At 39.8% G+C, this 17,439-nt stretch overlaps 1 protein-coding gene across 1 annotated transcript in view; it reads left to right on the top strand.

The window, feature by feature from the left end:
- Positions 1-16,194, top strand: part of LOC142150601 (uncharacterized) — a 41,991-nt gene extending 25,797 nt beyond the window's left edge. The window contains exons 8-18 of the mRNA XM_075205802.1: positions 2,672-6,268; positions 7,002-7,100; positions 8,921-9,042; positions 9,134-9,192; positions 11,038-11,183; positions 11,867-12,010; positions 12,102-12,261; positions 13,312-13,473; positions 15,101-15,201; positions 15,802-15,875; positions 16,015-16,194. Of these exons, the coding sequence (XP_075061903.1) occupies positions 2,672-6,268; positions 7,002-7,100; positions 8,921-9,042; positions 9,134-9,192; positions 11,038-11,183; positions 11,867-12,010; positions 12,102-12,261; positions 13,312-13,473; positions 15,101-15,201; positions 15,802-15,875; positions 16,015-16,050 (4,700 nt within the window). The 3' untranslated portion in view covers positions 16,051-16,194. The remainder of the gene's footprint in view (positions 1-2,671; positions 6,269-7,001; positions 7,101-8,920; positions 9,043-9,133; positions 9,193-11,037; positions 11,184-11,866; positions 12,011-12,101; positions 12,262-13,311; positions 13,474-15,100; positions 15,202-15,801; positions 15,876-16,014) is intronic.
- Positions 16,195-17,439: the final 1,245 nt, after the last annotated feature.

Below are 17,439 nucleotides of genomic sequence, written 5' to 3'. Positions count from 1 at the left end.
CTTGACGGAATGCCGTCAATTAGATGCAAACTTAATATAAAGCATAACTGTGTCCTTATAATATATATATATATATATATATATATAAATTATCACTACTACCACTCTATATTCAACTTCATTTATATACACTAAGTGCATGAATACAAACAGGGCCTGTGGAATGTGTTAAGTGGGGTAGGCAAGGCAGGGGGCGACATGCCTGTATGCACTCCGCACCACCTTCTTCCCCTTCCCCACTTGTCCACCGGGACTGGCCCAGTAACTGAATCAAAATGACTCCACCGTGCTCCAGGATCCCTTCTCACTGACTGTCGGGCGTGATGTCATCACTTCCTAAAACTGTCAGTGAGGAGCGGCACAGAGAGGAGGAAGAAGACTGAAGAAAAGGTAAGTAAGGAAAAGAGGGGGTTCAGGGTCAACAGTGTGATAAAGGAGACACAGTGTAATAAAGAGGAAATTGTGATGCAGGAACTAAAGTGTGATAATGAAGGGGGCACAGTGTGATTATGAAGGGAAGCAGTGTGATGATAAAGGCAACAATAAAGCCGGCGGGCCTGCTGGCACAATACAGCTGCCGGACCCGCTGGCACAATACACTAAATGATACAGTACAAAAAATTAGAATAAAACATCAATACATAAAAAAAGAACAATGTGCACCCCCCAAACATCTTAACCCTCGTGCTGTCAGCCTAGGCTGGTACTAGCAAAATCAGGGGGAATAAAAGCATGGGGTGCTCCCAATTTTGCTATCACCAGCACTAGGCTTTGCCATGCAGGGCTTGTGACACTATAACAGGGAAACCCACAGTATAGGGTCCCCCTGCCATAATGACAACCACACCAAGGTGGTCACCACAGGTTTGGATGCCCTAGAGAATCCAGCCCACACCCTGGGTGGTTGGTGTGGAGAATTAAAAAATATTTCATGGCACAAAAAACATTTTGGGCCTGGTGTACTGCAGGTCCCATCAATCCCAGACTGCCATTAACAGTTTGGGCATGCTGGTGCATGTAGTACAACAAGCAACATCATACCCATGGCTGCCATAATGCTGGCACTTGTGGAACCACAAGTGAAAGCGTGCCCTTGCACCCAGCAGGCGCTAGGTGCTGTCAAATTGTAAATAAAAAACACACCCCCTATTTAAAAAGAAAATTATTTGAAATAAATTAAAGAAAAAACTGCAGTACACATCAACATCCAAGTAATCCATGCTTGTCCATAACATAAAATTAAATGATATCCTGGCATCTTGAAACCTAAAATAAACCATGTCTCTACAATAAAATTATATCCTTGCGAGAGGGGAAGATAAGTCTAGCTGAAGCATTAAATATAGATCGAATAGGAGTGAGATGGGAGAGGTTACAGTAGTCAAGATGTGAAATGATCAGTGAGTTCATAAGACTTTTGGTAGTATCCTGGAAGAGGAATGATCTGATATGGGCGATGTTGCGGAACTGGAGGCGACAGGATTGTGCAAGAGATTGAATGTGAAGGGTGAAAGAAAGGGAGGAGTCAAGATGGACAGCTAGTCAGTGGAGTTGGAGAACAGAGGAGATAGTGGTGCTGTCAACAGTGATAAAGAGGACAGGAGGGGAAGAGGCACTTGATTAAGAAATTGAGTTCAACTTTGACAATATTAAGTTTGAGAAAATGAAAGAACATCCAGGAGGAGATGGGGAGGCAAATAGACACCCGAGAGATGAGGGAAGGGGAGAGATCAGGAGATGAGATGTAGAGTTGATTGTTGTTGGCATGGAGCTGGTATTGTAGGCCAACGGGACTGATGAGATTACCCAGGGAGGAGGTGTACAGAGAAAAGAGGAGAGGGCCAAATCCTACGGAGTTATGTACATTATATATCCTCTGTGGCATCAACACCTGCAAAGCAGGTATACTTGTCCTAAAGAAAACTCACACTTATTGGTATTGGCCAAATTTTCTTTTTTTAAATTGCAAGAACTCCGGTTGCCTCAGACCGTGACTTTTCAAACCCGTGCCAGATGTTATTATACATTTTCCGTCTCCATATTTTCAGTCCTTGCTTGACCACAGTGAATGGGGGTTTCACATAAACATGAGACTTGAGTTTAACTTTGGTTTTTCAGTGCAGCTTAAACTAAGTAACAAACAAAAGGCTGAGTTACTGTGTAGAATGGTGAGAAACTGCACATTCATAAGGGTGTACACATCATTGGTGAGAAAGATAGAAATTTATAAAGTTAGATACAATAGTATCTGTTGGGTTCAAATTATAAAAAAAAAATGTATTCACAGATTCTTATACTGTTTCATATCACTTCCTGAGACACAAATGAGGTTAATAATGTTGGCCATCCATGTTGGCCTGTGCACAATGGTATTGATAAAAGGTACATAGCCTTTAATATTAAGCCCATCCAGAAACTGCAGGTAATACCTTTTAGAATTCTTTCCTATGAGGTTAGACTTTGGACCACAAATTGTTGATATCTCCAACCTCTATAATATAAGGGTGTCCAATAGATTTTCTGCCTCAAGGTAATCAGTGCACATTACTAGTAGCTATATATGTTACAGCTCTTATAATCAGAATGTGCACACATAGGACTTATATATGTAATTTAATGACATATTTGGATATTCAGATAACATACTATTGTTATTATCTTACACAAACAGGTATTGAATCAATCACAACACCACAAGACTCAGGAGACACAGAAACAACAAAGAAAAAAACAACTGAATTATTAACAACAGAAGAAGGCTCTGGAGACATAGAGACAACACAAAACAAAGTAACTGATATTTACACAACATCAGAAGGTTCTGAAGACAGTTATACATCTCTCCAACCTATTACTGAAATAGACACAACAACAGGGGACTCTGTAGACATGGAAACAACAGAACAAACTGTAACTACAATATTAACAACAGCAGAAGACTCTGTAGACATAGAGACAACATCACAAACACTTACTGAAGTAATCACAACAGAAGAAGACAATGGAGACAAACAGACATCAACCATAGTAACTGAAATATTGACAGTTACATCCCTATTAACAGAGATGCTTTCAGAAACAACTTCAATAACTGAACCAACAAAGGCCGAATCACCTACAGTACGATCTTCATCAAAAGCAGAATCACCCTCAGCAGCCTCTTCAACTTCAAAAATAACTGGTACAACAAGAGCGGGAACATCCCTGTCAATTGCTTCAACAAGATTAGAAACATCACAAGTATCATCTACAATGAAAGATGAATCATCTGTAACTCATGAATCAGTGGTAGAAACAACTGAAGCTGGTGATAAAACTGCAACTGTAGGTTCAGAAACAACGCCTGGAACTGGCACAACAAAGGCAGAATCATCTTCTGGTACTAAAACAAGTAGAGAAACATCTCCTGTGATTGCTTCAACAACTACAGAGTCATCTTATGCAACTCTTGCAACAAAAGCAGAATCATCATTTGTAACAGTTTCAAAAACAGCAGAAACATCACAAGTAACTGTTATTACTAGAGAAGAAACATCACCTGTAATTGTTTCAACAACAGGAGAAACATCACCAGCAACTTCTAGCACAAAGGCTGAATTATCTTCTGTAACTTCAAGAGAGGAAACAACTGTTGTCAAAGGTGAAACAACTGTAGTTGCATCTCCAGTGACTGTGACGACTTCAGAGACATCTCCAGTATTTAGTACAACAAAAACAGAATCATCTTCGGTAACTAATTCTAAAACAGCAGAAACATCACGAATATCTAGTACAACAATAGAAGAAACATCATCAATAACCTCTACAACAATACAAGAATTATCTTCTGTAACTCATGCAACAGGAGCAGAAACATCTCCTGTTACTGAAAGAACAACTGCTGCTGCTTTGCCAACAACAGTGACTACATCTATAACTGGTACAACTGCACCTGTAACATATACAGCAGATGGGAGTCAAACACCTCAAAGCTCTGAAATAACATTAAAAACAGAAGCAACATCACCAGCAACTTCTAGCACAAAAGCTGAATTATCTTCTGTAACTTCAAGAGAGGAAACAACTGTTGTCAAAGGTGAAACAACTGTAGTTGCATCTCCAGTGACTGTGACGACTTCAGAGACATCTCCAGTATTTAGTACAACAAAAACAGAATCATCTTCGGTAAGTAATTCTAAAACAGCAGAAACATCACGAATATCTAGTACAACAATAGAAGAAACATCATCAATAACCTCTACAACAATACAAGAATTATCTTCTGTAACTCATGCAACAGGAGCAGAAACATCTCCTGTTACTGAAAGAACAACTGCTGCTGCTTTGCCAACAACAGTGACTACATCTATAACTGGTACAACTGCACCTGTAACATATACAGCAGATGGGAGTCAAACACCTCAAAGCTCTGATATAACATTAAAAACAGAAGCAACATCACCAGCAACTTCTAGCACAAAAGCTGAATTATCTTCTGTAACAACAAGAGAGGAAACAACTGTTATCAAAGGTGAAACAACTGTAGTTGCATCTCCAGTGACTGTGACGACTTCAGAGACATCTTCAGTATTTAGTACAACAAATACAGAATCATCTTCGGTAACTAATTCTAAAACAGCAGAAACATCACGAATATCTGGTACAACAAAAGAAGAAACATCATCAATAACCTCTACAACAATACAAGAATTATCTTCTGTAACTCATGCAACAGGAGCAGAAACATCTCCTGTTACTGAAAAAACAACTGCTGCTGCTTTGCCAGCAACAGTGACTACATCTATAACTGGTACAACTGCACCTGTAACATACACAACAGATGGGAGTCAAACACCTCAAAGCTCTGATATAACATTAAAAACAGAAGCAACATCACCAGCAACTTCTAGCACAAAGGCTGAATTATCTTCTGTAACTTCAAGAGAGGAAACAACTGTTGTCAAAGGTGAAACAACTGTAGTTGCATCTCCAGTGACTGTGACGACTTCAGAGACATCTCCAGTATTTAGTTCAACAAAAACAGAATCATCTTCGGTAACTAATTCTAAAACAGCAGAAACATCACGAATATCTGGTACAACAATAGAAGAAACATCATCAATAACCTCTACAACAATACAAGAATTATCTTCTGTAACTCATGCAACAGGAGCAGAAACATCTACTGTTACTGAAAGAACAACAGCTGCTGCTTTGCCAGCAACAGTGACTACATCTATAACTGGTACAACTGCACCTGTAACATATACAACAGATGGGAGTCAAACACCTCAAAGCTCTGATATAACATTAAAAACAGAAGGAACATCACCAGCAACTTCTAGCACAAAAGCTGAATTATCTTCTGTAACAACAAGAGAGGAAACAACTGTTGTCAAAGGTGAAACAACTGTAGTTGCATCTCCAGTGACTGTGACGACTTCAGAGACATCTCCAGTATTTGGTACAACAAAAACAGAATCATCTCGAGCAACTTCTTCATATAAAACACAATCCACTCCATTAACTAGAGCAGAAACACAGCCTGTAAGTGACGTAACAAAATTAGAAACAACTTTTGCAACTGTAAAAACATATCCAGTAATCATTACGACAAGATCAGAAACATCTTCAGGAAATATTATAACCAGAGGAGAATCATCTTCGGTAACTAATTCTAAAACAGCAGAAACATTACGAATAACTAGTACAACAAAAGAAGAAACATCACCAATAACCTCTACAACAATACCGGAATTATCATCTCTAACTCATGCAACAAGAGCAGAAACATCTCCTGTTACTAAAAGAACAACTGCTGCTGCTTTGCCAACAACAGTGACTACATCTATAACTGGTACAACTGCACCTGTAACATATACAGCAGCTGGGAGTCAAACACCTCAAAGCTCTGATATAACATTAACAACAGCAATAACAGTGAGAACTACAGAAAAAATATTGACAACAATGGTTTCAGCAGGAACAAAAACAACTCAACTAACTGAGAGTACTGTGCAGGGAACAGATCCAGCAACAATAACAACACCTAAAATTTCTAGTGTAAAAATTACTGCTACCCCAGCAACTTCAACAACAGATATTCTAACAATTACTGCTCCTGCTGCAGCTACAATTATCACTTCTCCAACACCTATTGCTACCAACACAACAGTAACTCTAACAACTAGTGCTGCCACCCAAACTCCCACTACAACTACTCCGACAACTACTACTACTACCACAACCACAACTACAACAAGAATTACTGCTGGCTCTTTCACACAAAGTAAGTATTTGTGAGTAATTGTAGCTCTATGTCTTTTTCTCTTGTACTCTCTTACAAGTTAGAGGAGAATCATGTTTTTTATCATAAATAATACATAATAAAAATTCAGATCAAACATCATTAATTCTACCTAATTTGTCTTATATTATTAAATTGTAAGTTACAGTTTGTTAATATCAGACAATAAACTATAACAAAATAATGGTTACAGATATAACTATCTGGGATTTTCTGAGAAATCAATTTAACATAAGTGTTACTATTGTACATCAGTTTAGAGATGCATTACTATTTACAGTACCTTGACACCTGATAACTCTAAAACACCCAGTGAGTCCCATGGGTAACCACTCCCTCCCCATGATGCTAATCTCATGTGATTATTATGAGCCAATTCTCTTAACGCTGGCAGACGTTCCAGTTTTATGCCATTACAGAAAACATATTTGGACCAGTATTGTTTGGGATGTTCATTTCCTCATTAATGAATCTTTATACCTGCCCAGAGGTGGGTTAGCTTCATGAGAAAGATTTAGAATAAAGATGACATCATCACTTCCCTTCATTGCTTTCATTGCCAGCCGCCCTGCTAAGAAAGCTCAACAACTATGTTCTGCTTTTAATACTTTTTGCAACAAAGGGGCACATTTATTTAAATCAGTGGTTTTGAATTGTTATAACTTTTATGTGCAATTACTAATTACCCAATTTGTTTTACAATTATCTTTAACAGCATGTCAGAACGGAGGCACCCATGAAGGAAATAAGTGTATTTGTTTAGACTATTTCTATGGGCCCTCATGTGAGGACATCTTAGACAGACTTCCACCTGGTGAGTGTCTGAATATTATTGTAGTTCTAGGACAGTGCCTACTATGTAATGCTATTTGTTAATAATGGTAGATAGCAGTGTCATGCCCCCTGTCCCTCGCAGTGAAGTGAGGTGGACTGAGCTTGATAAAGTGATTGCCACATTTACTCTTTGCAGTGAACTGCGTCATCAAGTCCTGCTCACCTCATCTTTTCATACCTTGCATCCGGATCTCCCGGAATGCAAGGAAACTCATGCTCCATTTCTGAGACTTTTGCTATCTAGGAATACAACAATACAGCATGTATGTCCCTAAATATAAAGTATCTGTGCATTTTATGTAATTCAGATGTGCCAGGTGCTAAAAATTCAACAAAAGCTTATTATTGATACTGTATACGATGACCTTATACTGTGCAGCTACTTAGCTATTTTATGCCTGTTTACCATTAAACATGTAAATCCTGATACACATGAACTGCACAGGCCACATGGTTGCCCTGCAGCTGGTTTACACCATAGTTGATTCATTTCTTGGAATGTGCAGGAGACTGCAGGATTAGTGGACTAACTCCCATACTCCTGAGAAATCCGGCAACTCTCCCACAGGAGTGCTTAACTGCCTGCAAAATAGACAGGCACTAGCCTTGATGATGCAGTTTGTGGCAACACCCAACAACGCCCACCTCAGTGAATACTGAGTGGATAGGGGTGAGAGGACGCTATGCTATGAATCGTTATACTATTTAATACTACAAACAAAGGTGGGCTGTAGAAACAGACAAATAGGTGTACTATATAAATGATATATAGATAGAATATATTAACTGTTTCAAGTACTGTACAAACTGTGCAACTTATGTAGTCTCGGCTTAGCAGGTTCAGAGGTTGAGCTGCCTGGGGCATCTGTCACGTGTGAAGGATACTTATGTTTGGCTTTTAATTGATTTTAAGTAAAACTTTACTTAAGTAAGACTGTTCAGGTGTTTCTCTTCTAAATAGTACACTTGGATTTTTTGTACAATTGCCATCAGATTTTATCATGACTGTTATATAATTAATTAGCTATGTGTTTTTCATCTTAATGATTACCGCACAAGGAACAAAGCGCCAGACAGGTAAAAAGATAGATGGGGAGATAATGAGACAAGAGGGTGCAGACAAGTGACAATGGGGCAAATCTTTAGAAGGGTGGTGCAAACAATAGAGAGTGGAGTGGGTGTGAGGGAAGACAGGCAAGAAGCAAGGGAAACGGGCAAGAGATAGAATATACAGGTGAAATTGCAGGGTAGAGTAGAGATGGATTGGTAGATACAAGGGGAACAGACAAACAACAATGGGGCAGACTTAGGAAAGGTGGTGCAGTCCAGACTAGAGACAAAGATAAATACAGAAGAATCAGAGTGCAGATGAGAGAAAATACAAAAACAAACTGTTGTGATAATGGAGGGCAGACACGTTTTTAAGAAGGGTATTACAGTCAAGAGAGAATGGGGGGATGAGGGAGAACAGAGAAGAGGAAAGCACAGATTTTGGAGAGACCCCAGAAAGACAGACAGTGGTGTGAAGAATCTTCTGTTGATGTGTCATGTGTGTTCTGTTATGGATAAAGTGTAGAAAGTGGTTTTGGAGTAGATTGGAAATAGGATCCAACTATTCAGACATCAACCAACGTGGGTCACCTAAGGAACTAAGGAAGGGGGTCAGGCCAACAAGAGTCAGACCTCTACTAGGACCTGTCAGGTAGTATGGCCTCTTCTAGGCTCAGTTTCCTGAATAGGGTTTCTTATATGTCCTGTAAATAGTCAATACAATAATATCCCTTTTACTGTCTCCTGTAGTCAAAGCAGTTAACACCACTGTGACTGTGACACTGAAAATCACTAGCGATGAATATACAGAGGAGCTAAAGGACTTCGAATCTCCAGAATTTAAGAAATTTGAGAGTAAATTTAAAGACGAGGTGAGCAAGTAAATCATTTATGTTTGTCTGATTCATTATCTCTCTGTTCCAGTGCAATCTATAACATCTGTTCTTTTTTCTTTATGCAAAGATGAAAGTAATCTATAATGACATCCCTGGTTACAAAGATGTGGAAATCACAGAAATCACGTGAGCAACTTCTTTGTCTATAGTGTGTTATTATTGGAAAAAAAAAGAGGAATTGTTTTTGTACCATTTATGTCTATCACGATAAGCAGTTATTTCTGCTACTACGAAAATATATGAATATATCTCAGCTTCCCAAAGAGCTAATGTGTAAACCAGTTGACTAACTTACGTTTTATGCCTTTACATGGAAATACCTGCACACGATAATAGAGGCCATTTTGTGACATGAGTCAATATTCAGGATATCAGTGACCGATGATGTACAGCCTATCTGGAATTTTAATAGTTCTCTAATTAGGCACACAGCCTGTAAATATCTAACCGAAGGACCTTTTTCTGAGATGAAACATATGGCCTCTGATATAAGAGAGGCTGATAAAAATTTGGCCACTAAATGTTCGAGAAGTATTTGCCTTGGCATCAGCAGAATAAGCATTTGGTTTATGGCAAGTTATCATTATCAGTGAGTATTTGCACCTGCCCTTTAGCTGGTGTAAAAGATAACAGTCAAATATATGTGTTTCTGCAGGTCTACATGAGTCGTCTTTACTATAATAGGCCAATGTTAAATCGTTCCCTCACTACCCTGCCCAGCCTCTCTAGAAACAGGCAGGAGTAATCACCAGATATGCACAAGTCTGCATTTGATTGCACCCACTTTCTGGGCATGCTCAGAGCGATTGCAAGAGAAACCATGCAAACTGGCATACGTCACTGTCTGCATCAGCCCCACTGGTGGTAATCATTAGTACAAAGCTGACAATGCCAACATGGCATAGCCCGACATGATTGCATTCATATACCACCCAACATTTAGACATCTACATCTGGGACATAAAAAGTCCCACCCATAATTACAGACTTACACCCTGTTCATTCTCTGGCAACATAAATAAACAGAAGAGATGTTCTTTCAGTAATTAAGGTCTACACCTAATCTCCTAAATCTCATGACAAGGTTTTTCCTCAGCACACTGTATGAGGACCATTTTAATAAATTGACTTTTACCTTAGACCACCTGAGTAGTGGACCCACAATTAGGCTTCCTAGAAATTAATTAAACTAGTAATTAATTTTAAGAGTCCTAATGGAACTTACATCTTGGACTCCCTGGCATACTAAAAGATAAGAAACCTCTTTCAGGTGTATAATTCAATCCTAAAAAAATATTATATTTAAAAAATAATTCCAACCATGTTTTAGTTTTAGTAGTCTTAATTCAAATCTTTACATACCCATACACAGGCCCAGTTTTAAATGTCAGACACCCTCACTCAGGGGAGGGCTGGCAAATTTTAGTCCGGGGACAAGGCTGGACTCAGCAGCCTACTAGGGACATTTTAAAGTGCAAAATAGCAGATGGCCCAGTGACCCAGCCCAAGAGAGCCTACTATGGGACCAGCCTAGGGGGCATATACCTACCTGCCCCCCCAGCCCAGCCTGCCCCTGCCCTCACACAGTACACATTGCAGAGAATACTTTGCTCTGTACTGCACTTATGAGAAAACTTCATGAATGCTACCGATGAGATACAGAAAGAATCTTATTGTGTTTATAATAGGGTTTGGGACCCATTAAGGTTGCCGTAAAAGGTTTACTATACCTATGCATAATAAAATTTGTCATACTTTTAGCATACAAATAAAACAGTAAGGTAAAATGAGACACAAACTAAACTTTAACTCAGCTAAGACTTTATATTCAAACCAGAAAACTCATAGAAGTACTATACAATGAAAAATTCCTGGTTGTCAAAATGGAATATTGTTGGGAGTGTTGTGCAATAAATAATGACTACCTAGTCTGTCATAGCCATAATAGCCTATCGTGTGTGTCTTTTGCAGGGAAGGCAGTATCGTTGTGGATCATAAAGTGATTCTGGAGATAGAATATAAAGAGAGTTCGAACATTACCGGACAGTACTTAGAGATATTCGAAACAGTGAATAAAGAGATCCGCAAAGCCGCAGAGCGGGACTGCAGTGAACCTTGTAAGTTTGCTGGGATGTCCTCAGCGGTTCTGCCCTTAATCTCTCACAGTTGGGCACTTTATATTTCTAGCATGTAAAGTTGACCCATCACCTAAACACAATAGGCTGAACCGGTACGTAGCCTTTTAGTTTGCTAGTAGCCCCACTCAGGTACTGGCTGATTTTTATTATATTTACATGCGGTACTTGATCCTTGTGAGCTGCTAAGCTAAATTTATTAAGCACATAAATTGATTTCCTCCATTTTGTGTAGTTGACAGGTTAAATCTAAATTAACTTGCTAAACAAACTAAACTATTTCCCTACTATCTCAAATCAGAAAACATCTCATGAATTGATTATCACTCCAAATCAAAAACCTTAGCTATGTAAATCACTGGTAAACTGCCTGTCAGTATACGTTCTGGCCCTTTTACCTTATATGCAGTTCCTAGGACAATGATCTCCTTTGTAACAGGTAAGTCATGATTGGCTCACAAAAAATCCTAAAAAGGTCTAGCAGCTGTTTTTTCTGGCTCAATTGTCAGCCAGTGGAACATTGCTATAAAACAACATTAAGCTGTTGGGAGGAGGTGAGTGAGGAATAACAACTAATTGTGTCCTTGCAGAGGTCTAATGACAGGAGTCACATTTGTGTTCTGAGCCCTTTCATAAAAGTATTTTCAATGTTTGATTTTACTTAGTCTTTAACATCCCAGCTATGCATCCAGTCGGCACATGGGATCAGATCTATTCAGCTTATTCCCCTTTACTTGTTTTTACAGCCACAGAAACGTTATGCTTTGATAAAGATATCAAAGTGGAAAAAAATGAACCACCTATTGAAGGTAGGAAAAAAACATATCTCGTGACAGAAAGTATTTGCTATGTTGCTGTATTTACAGAATTCATTGCATTCATTTCTCCATGTCTCAACAGGTTTCTGTAAAGTTGCAGATGGATTTCAAAAGTATTACATGGAACTGATGACTTCTGAGGGCCTCACCTGCGTGTCTTTCTGTGATCCAATATCCCCTAAATATCAGGATTGTAATGAGGGTAGATGTGTGATACAGAAAGACATAGGACCACAGTGCTTGTGAGTGTACTGCTGCTTCACCTGTCATTTTCTGGAAAGTGAGGCTCATTGTAATGTAGTTGTTAGTTCTGGATCTATTTATTGTTGTACATAGAAGTCCTTTCCTGTTTCTAGCCTTTGGTGGACAAGTTATCATTTATGAAGGTCTTTTTAAAAGTTGTGAACAGGTTTACTGGCAACCGTGAATTATAAGAAGACCATCCAGTTACACAGAGCAAACAAATACTACTTGAAGACAATGTAGGTTGAGGTCCAGATGAAAGAGAAGTAAAGCAAAACACAAAACTAAGAGCAAAATATTAGGTTGGACAAGACAATTGTTCAACAGGCCCAAGAAAAGTGAAACACGCTAGTCCGGATGATACTTTACAACAAATTGCCCTTGTGACTTTTTGTCCGCTTGATTCATGCTTTATTTTTTATCAGTTACCATACATATGAGAATAAATCCCTGCTTTCTTCTGAGACCACTATGTCCCACATGCTGGAGGTCTACAGACTTCAACAATGTGACAAGTGATGTGAATGCAAACAGTAGTACATAGACATAACAGAAAGAGGTGTTCATCTTGTTAGGATGGGGTCTTAGGGAGTGTACATCACAACATTCCCAAATGTTAAATTGGGAAATATTGGGTTATACAGGCCACATATATTCCCCACTACACCACAAGCCTTATCCAATAAGTTACATTCACTTAGGACACCTGAAATTGGGACTGTTGCAATGTATGATTCTATGGAATTACACAGCCATTAAATGTTATCATCTATATAAAAATGTTGTTAGTTTATAAAGTAATCATTCATCTTCCAACTGTAAATTAAGCTATACATAGTAATTGTACTTTTTGCATGCACAATTGTAATGGCTAGTGTGCTTTAATTTAATCACAAGGTCTACTTGTCAGTTTAATGAATTGCTACAATAAAAAATGTAGCTATCATTCTGCAATTATAAGAGGTGTAATATATATTTTTTAACATTTGCAATGTGTTAGTACAAGTAGAAATATGATGAATAACATAAGCTACTGTGTCTTTATGCAGCTGTTCGTCGACAAATAAATACATGTATACAGGTCAAAACTGCAGAGGCAAAATATTAAAATCAGGTGTATATGGAGGCATCTCAGCAGCCATTGTTATCCTGATAATTTCTATTGCCACCGTGGTATATTTCCTTATAAAGGCATACCAGAATGAAAAAGGGTGAGTATTGCAAGTATGGAGTGTATTTGGTGTTTAGGTGGATGTGCTATGTATTATCTTCATATTTGCCATGTTGTTAATGTATACCAAGAGCAATTACATTAGTAGTAATTGTCTCACTGATAAATTGATTAAGAAGAATTTTAAGGTTCCCTTTAAAATGTACACATCAGCCCTTTGTGTCAAGGCTTTGCTCAGTGGGTGGTCAGTGCATGTCTTGGCTATTTAAAGACTAATCCAACAGGCAGAATTTCACAATTATTTTATGACGGGATGGGGTGTTCTATTAATCATGATAAGTGCACAGCGACATGTACAAAAGCAAGAGTCCATTTTCAGTGTAGCAAGCAATGTACCAGAATATAAATTAAACCAGTGGTTCCCAATCTTTTGCAGTTAACAGCACCCTTAGAGTCTCCATAATTTTTTCAAGTCACCCCTCCAAAATAATTACTGAGCAGTCCTGTTTTAGAAGTAGTTGATCAAAAAATTGTAATAAGTATTTAGGTCAGGACAGAAATACTTATTTAGTTGTATGCAAAAATGCCCACTCTGCCCCCAGACATTCTGTCCCCCCTGCATCCAGACACTCTGCCCTCTCTCACGCTACCCCCTATACCCTCTCTCATGCTCTCCCCCTCCTCTGCCACGCTGTCCCCCCTCCTCTGCCCTCTGTCATGCTGTCCCCTCTGCCCTCTCTCACACTGTCCCCTCTCCTCTGCCCTCTGTCACGCTGTCCTCTCTGCCCTCTGTCATGCTGTCCCCCTCCTCTCTCACGCTGTCCCCCTCCTCTCTCACGCTGTGTCCCCCTCCACTGCCCATCTTACGCTGTGTCCCCCTCCACTGCCCCTCTCACGCTGTCCTCCTTCTCTGTCACGTTGTTCCCCTCCACTGCCCCTCTCACACTCTGTCCCCCTAAACTGCCCCTCTCACGCTGTCCTCCTTCACTGTCACGCTGTCCCCCTCCACTGCCCCTCTCATGCTGTGTCCCCCTCCACTGCCCCTCTCACGCTGTGTCCCCCTCCACTGCCCCTCTCACGCTGTGTCCACCTCCACTGCCCCTCTCACGCTGTGTCCCCCTCCACTGCCCCCTCACGCTGTGACCCCCTCCACTGCCCCTCTCACGCTGTTCTCCTTTACTGTCACGCTGTCCCTCTCTACTGCCCCTCTCACGCTGTGTCCCCCTCAACTGCCCCTGGGAGCCGCGGCGCACACTTTAGGAACCGCCAAATTAAACATTATAAAGTCTATTGGTAACATTATCGTCTCTTTTAGCACTAGGTGCAATTGCTTTGGCATGTGTCAGAGTTTCCATTTAAACGTTCAACAGTGGTCTATGTGGTATTGATTTCAAGAGTAACTAGAGATAAAACATGATGTACCGTAGTTCTCTAGGAACTCCTAGGATCAACTCCAAGGCACAGACACTGTGTATACCACATATCTGACATCAATGTCTCCCTTTTTTCTCCTGCAGTTAGGGGTGGGTGATGTGAGATGAAAGAACAGGTTTGATGCTATAGTCTGCCTGTCCTGAGCATTTCCTATGATTTGCATTTTTTCACTGAGGATCATCAAATGCAATTTGTTCTTCTGATTTGTGACTGTTCATTTATTGCATCTCCAGGGATCCATTTGCCACGGATGAGGACAATAAATGGTATCAGAGTAATGAAGATGTCTGGCATGTGAACCGTGGCTTCTCCAATCTCCAAGAATTTGGAGAAGGTGCGTTTAATATGTCACCATCCAATAACATTATAATGATATAAAAGTAGAGACAGAATTATTCTTTCAAGCTGTGTCACTGTTGTAGGGTCACTGTGTCATAGTGTCACCCTGCAGAAGGCGGAAAAGGCTTATAGTTCCATGCTGTCTGTGTCTGCAGGGGGTGGGATAGACTCATAGCTCCCTTCTGTCTCTGTCACTGTGTCATCCTGCAGGGGGAGGGACAGACACATAGCTCCCTTCTGTCTGTGTCACCCTGCAGGGGGAGGGACAGAGTCATAGCTCCCTTCTGTCTCTGTCACTGTGTCACCATGCAGGGGGAGGGACAGACACATAGCTCCCTTCTGTCTGTGTCACCCTGCAGGGGGAGGGACAGAGTCATAGCTCCCTTCTGTCTGTGTAACTGTGTCACTGTGTGACCCTGTAGAGGGAGGGACAGACTCATAGCTCCCTTTCATTTGTGTCACCCTTCAGGAGGAGAGACAGACTCATAGGCTCCTTTCGTCTATGTCACTGTGTAACCCTGCGGGGCAGATTGGGCAGGGGAGGGAGACTCATAGACCTTTCTTTCTGTGTTTAACTGAATGTCATTTTATACAGGCTCCTTTGTAGGCAGTGAGATCAGTAAAGTGAAATTCACACCCAATCTGGATGCAGTAGACACAACAATTCAGGTATGTGATCATTCTTTATCTTCCTTTTCACTCTTACACGTTGTGTAATTTTCTTTTTATTCCTTACAACAAAAAAATAGCAAGATGAAAACTTCCAGATTTTCTTACTCACATGCTTAATCTTGTTTTTCTTTCTCAGATTAAGATACAGAGACCCCAAGTCTCCTTTGCATGAGCAGCCAGAACTCAACATTGCAAGGTTCTACCAGCCAAATAACTCATCTGGAACGGTTCTGTAAAAAAAAAGTATTAACGCAGATATAAGCGAAGATAAAGCTAGAATAAGCACTTATAAAGCGTAGTACTGGGACCTCAGCATTACTCTTCGTTGTTGGGAACATTATGAGTAGCTATCTCATTTGCAAGATCAAGTGCTAATTTTTATTTTGGATACAGATAAATGTCATATGTGCATAAGACTGTTATAACAGGCAGTGGTTAATGAGATCCCAGATAGGGGGGTAAATGTATTATGCTGCAGTTTCTTCAACTCCTTCAAGTTCGGCGAGATGACAGCTCAAATTTAAAGCGGCGCTGCCTTGTAAAGGCAAGTTTCCCTTTACAAGGCAGCGTCGCTTTAAATTTGAGCTGTCATCTCGCCGAACTTGCGGGAGTTGATGAAACCGCAGCATAATACATTTAACCCAGGGGGCGTGACTAGCGGGCGGGACACGGTCAATCGCGTCATTTTAGCCCCGCATCGTAAATGATGTTTTGATGCGGGGGGCGGGCCAAAATGATGCGATTCACAGCAAAACGCATTATTTTGGCCAGGTATTTGCCGGATGCGGGAGAATTGCCTGCTCTGCCGGGAGTCCTACAGACCAACCCAGATTTCCAGGAGAGTTGGAAAGTATGGGTTATTGGTTATTGATATCCCTTACATTTCAATGATTCCTTTCATGGAGAATGAGATTTCCATATACATATACCAGGCTGGTTTGCCTTCACTGATTACAAGTTACTGGAGCCAGAGCCATGCTATTTCATTGCAATCTGTTTAGTTAACTCTTTGGGCCTGATTCATTAAGGAAAGTTAAGTAAAAAAATTGAGTAAGTAGTCTCCTGGACAAAACCATGTTACAATGTAAGGGGTGAAAATTAGTTTTATATTTTGCCCATAACTTAAATACTGTCTGTTTTTTTCATGTAGCACACAAATATCAACTTTAAATTTCAGTGTACAAATAAGCTATCAAGTATATGTGTGCTACATGAAAAAAACTGACAGTATTTAACTTATGTGCAAAATAGAAAACTAATTTGAACCCGTGCATTGTAACATGTTTTTGTCCAGGAGACTACTTACTCAATTTTTTTACTTAACTTTCCTTAATGAATCAGGCCCTTTGTCACTATATAGACCTTTCAAATTCAATTTTAATTAAGAATATTATTAAGAATATTAAATGTGAATCATGTGATCTCTATTCGAAGGAGAATGTGCTAATTCTAATGGAGCAGCTATCTCTGAGAACGGCAATATTGCCTAACAAGCTATAATACCGAAAGCCGCATTATGATATAGATTATTCTTTTTATATATATTATCATCAGTAATGTT

Source organism: Mixophyes fleayi, chromosome 4, assembly GCF_038048845.1.
Source record: "Mixophyes fleayi isolate aMixFle1 chromosome 4, aMixFle1.hap1, whole genome shotgun sequence".
NCBI classification, from domain to species: domain Eukaryota; kingdom Metazoa; phylum Chordata; class Amphibia; order Anura; family Limnodynastidae; genus Mixophyes; species Mixophyes fleayi.
Note: the sequence above shows the minus strand (reverse complement) of the source record. Positions and strands in the feature narration are given on the sequence as shown.